The 1,826-nt window shown below is 51.5% G+C and overlaps 1 protein-coding gene across 1 annotated transcript; it reads right to left on the bottom strand.

The window, feature by feature from the left end:
- Positions 1 to 479: 479 nt before the first annotated feature.
- Positions 480 to 1,243, bottom strand: LOC109757831 (non-specific lipid-transfer protein 4.1-like). Its single transcript, XM_020316665.4, has one exon. It carries the CDS (start codon positions 1,067 to 1,069, stop codon positions 707 to 709), a length of 363 nt encoding a protein of 120 aa, XP_020172254.1. The 5' UTR covers positions 1,070 to 1,243; the 3' UTR covers positions 480 to 706.
- Positions 1,244 to 1,826: the final 583 nt, after the last annotated feature.

Raw genomic sequence — 1,826 nt, 5'->3', positions numbered from 1 at the left:
GTGGCTGCGTTAATTACGACCGCCTGCGGTGATTGGCCGGCCGACATGTGGGGCCGCGAGGGACATCAAGAGGACGCGCGGCGCGTCCGTTTCATGTCCGCGCCAATGCATTTCACCCAAATCTGGGTTTCAAATGCGTCGGCGCAGACACGAAGCAGACGCATTTTGGGTTTGAGTCGCCCCGTTGGACCGGTATTTTTGTCCGCCACAATTCAAATAGACATGGACGAATGAAATGGGTCGTCCGGTTGGAATTGCTCTAACCGGTTACTCTCCGCAAACGTGTCCGGTCGTGTGAGTGAGCGTTTGAGGGCCCTATTTGGTGTGCCCTGGCTGACTGTAGATGCTCTGATGTCTTAGTGGAGAACGATTTAGCCTGTGCCAGTCCCTAATGCAAGAGTTTGCACTCCACGAGAGATAAAAGTTAACAACTCTGACACATATATCCACCGACACTGTCACTCTTGCACACACGGAAATAAAGAGTAAACATCGATTCAGTCGTGGCCGTCGAGAGCTGGCTCGACGTACATGCATGCACACCCCGCGCAGGGCCTGACACCACACGTTCGTACAACCCATCATGCATGGAGACCCAAGCATTTATTCGGTATAGACACGTATATTTTATAGAGGTGTAACCTTAACTCATCGGCGTCGACCGATCGAGCTAAACGCCGGCCACGGGTGATCTGCATTCTCCAGATCAGCTGACCCTGGAGCAGTCGACAGAGGCGCCGACGGCGTATGGGACGCTGACGCCGCACTTGGACGGGATGCTGGCGATGTTGCCAGCCTTGAACCCGCTCATGCGGCCGATGGCCATCTTGAGGCAGTTGCACGCGGCGCGCCTGTCAACAGTGGTCTGGGTGGCAGCGGCGAGTCTCTTGACGCCGCTGCAGCAGACTGCGGACGGGCCAGCGCCGCCACGCGCGTAGGTGAGGCAGGGTCCCAAGGCAGAGTTCACCTGGCCGCAGCTGATGGCGGCGTCGGCGGTGTGCGCCGCCGCGAGGAGCATCGCCGCAACCACAGCGACCACCACGATGTTAGCAGCTGCTGCGCGAGCCATATTTCTTCTCTTACGAGCTTTTACAGTAGTGTAATGGAAGCAGCGGACAGCGGTGGTAGCGATCAAATGGCTAGGTACGTAGCCTATGCCGGGGACTGTAGGAGCTTAAATAGGCCAGGTTTCGGGGAAAGAAGAGATAGGATTGGAATACACTGAAGCATACCTGGTGTCAAGTAAATTGCCGCTCGCAGGATATATCAATTTGACGAGGTTGCAGAGGTTGTTGGACGTTGCGGGCAGATGAATGGAGTGGTATTACTAAGCGGCAGCCTAGCTAACACGAGGACCTAGTTGAGTGGATTAATGATGGTCTTTGAATTAGACAAGTGCTAACCTTTGGTGGGGAAGAGCACCCCATTACACCACCTGCTATTAAAGTTGATTCCTTTGATTTATTAATTATTACGAGAAACCTTTCGATCTATTTATCATATCATAGTACTAGTACAAAGAACACAGAAATAACAAAAATTACATTCATATCCGTAGATCATCTAGCACCGACTATAAGCACTAGAGCGAGTCGAAGACGCGCCACGTCATCACCTCTCCCTCATCAGAGTCGGGCCAAAATTATTGTAGTAGACAGTCGAAAAGTTGTCATGCTAAGACTCCACAAGTCAGCACACCAGAACAACCACGGTCATAGATTTTTTTGGACCGCAGACCGTAAAACAAATGTTCTACGGTATTTTCATTAATAAATCATATGTACAAATACATCGAAAGGATTCAATCTATAGACACATGGACAAAG

This window comes from Aegilops tauschii, chromosome 4, assembly GCF_002575655.3.
Source record: "Aegilops tauschii subsp. strangulata cultivar AL8/78 chromosome 4, Aet v6.0, whole genome shotgun sequence".
NCBI lineage: Eukaryota > Viridiplantae > Streptophyta > Magnoliopsida > Poales > Poaceae > Aegilops > Aegilops tauschii.
Note: the sequence above shows the minus strand (reverse complement) of the source record. Positions and strands in the feature narration are given on the sequence as shown.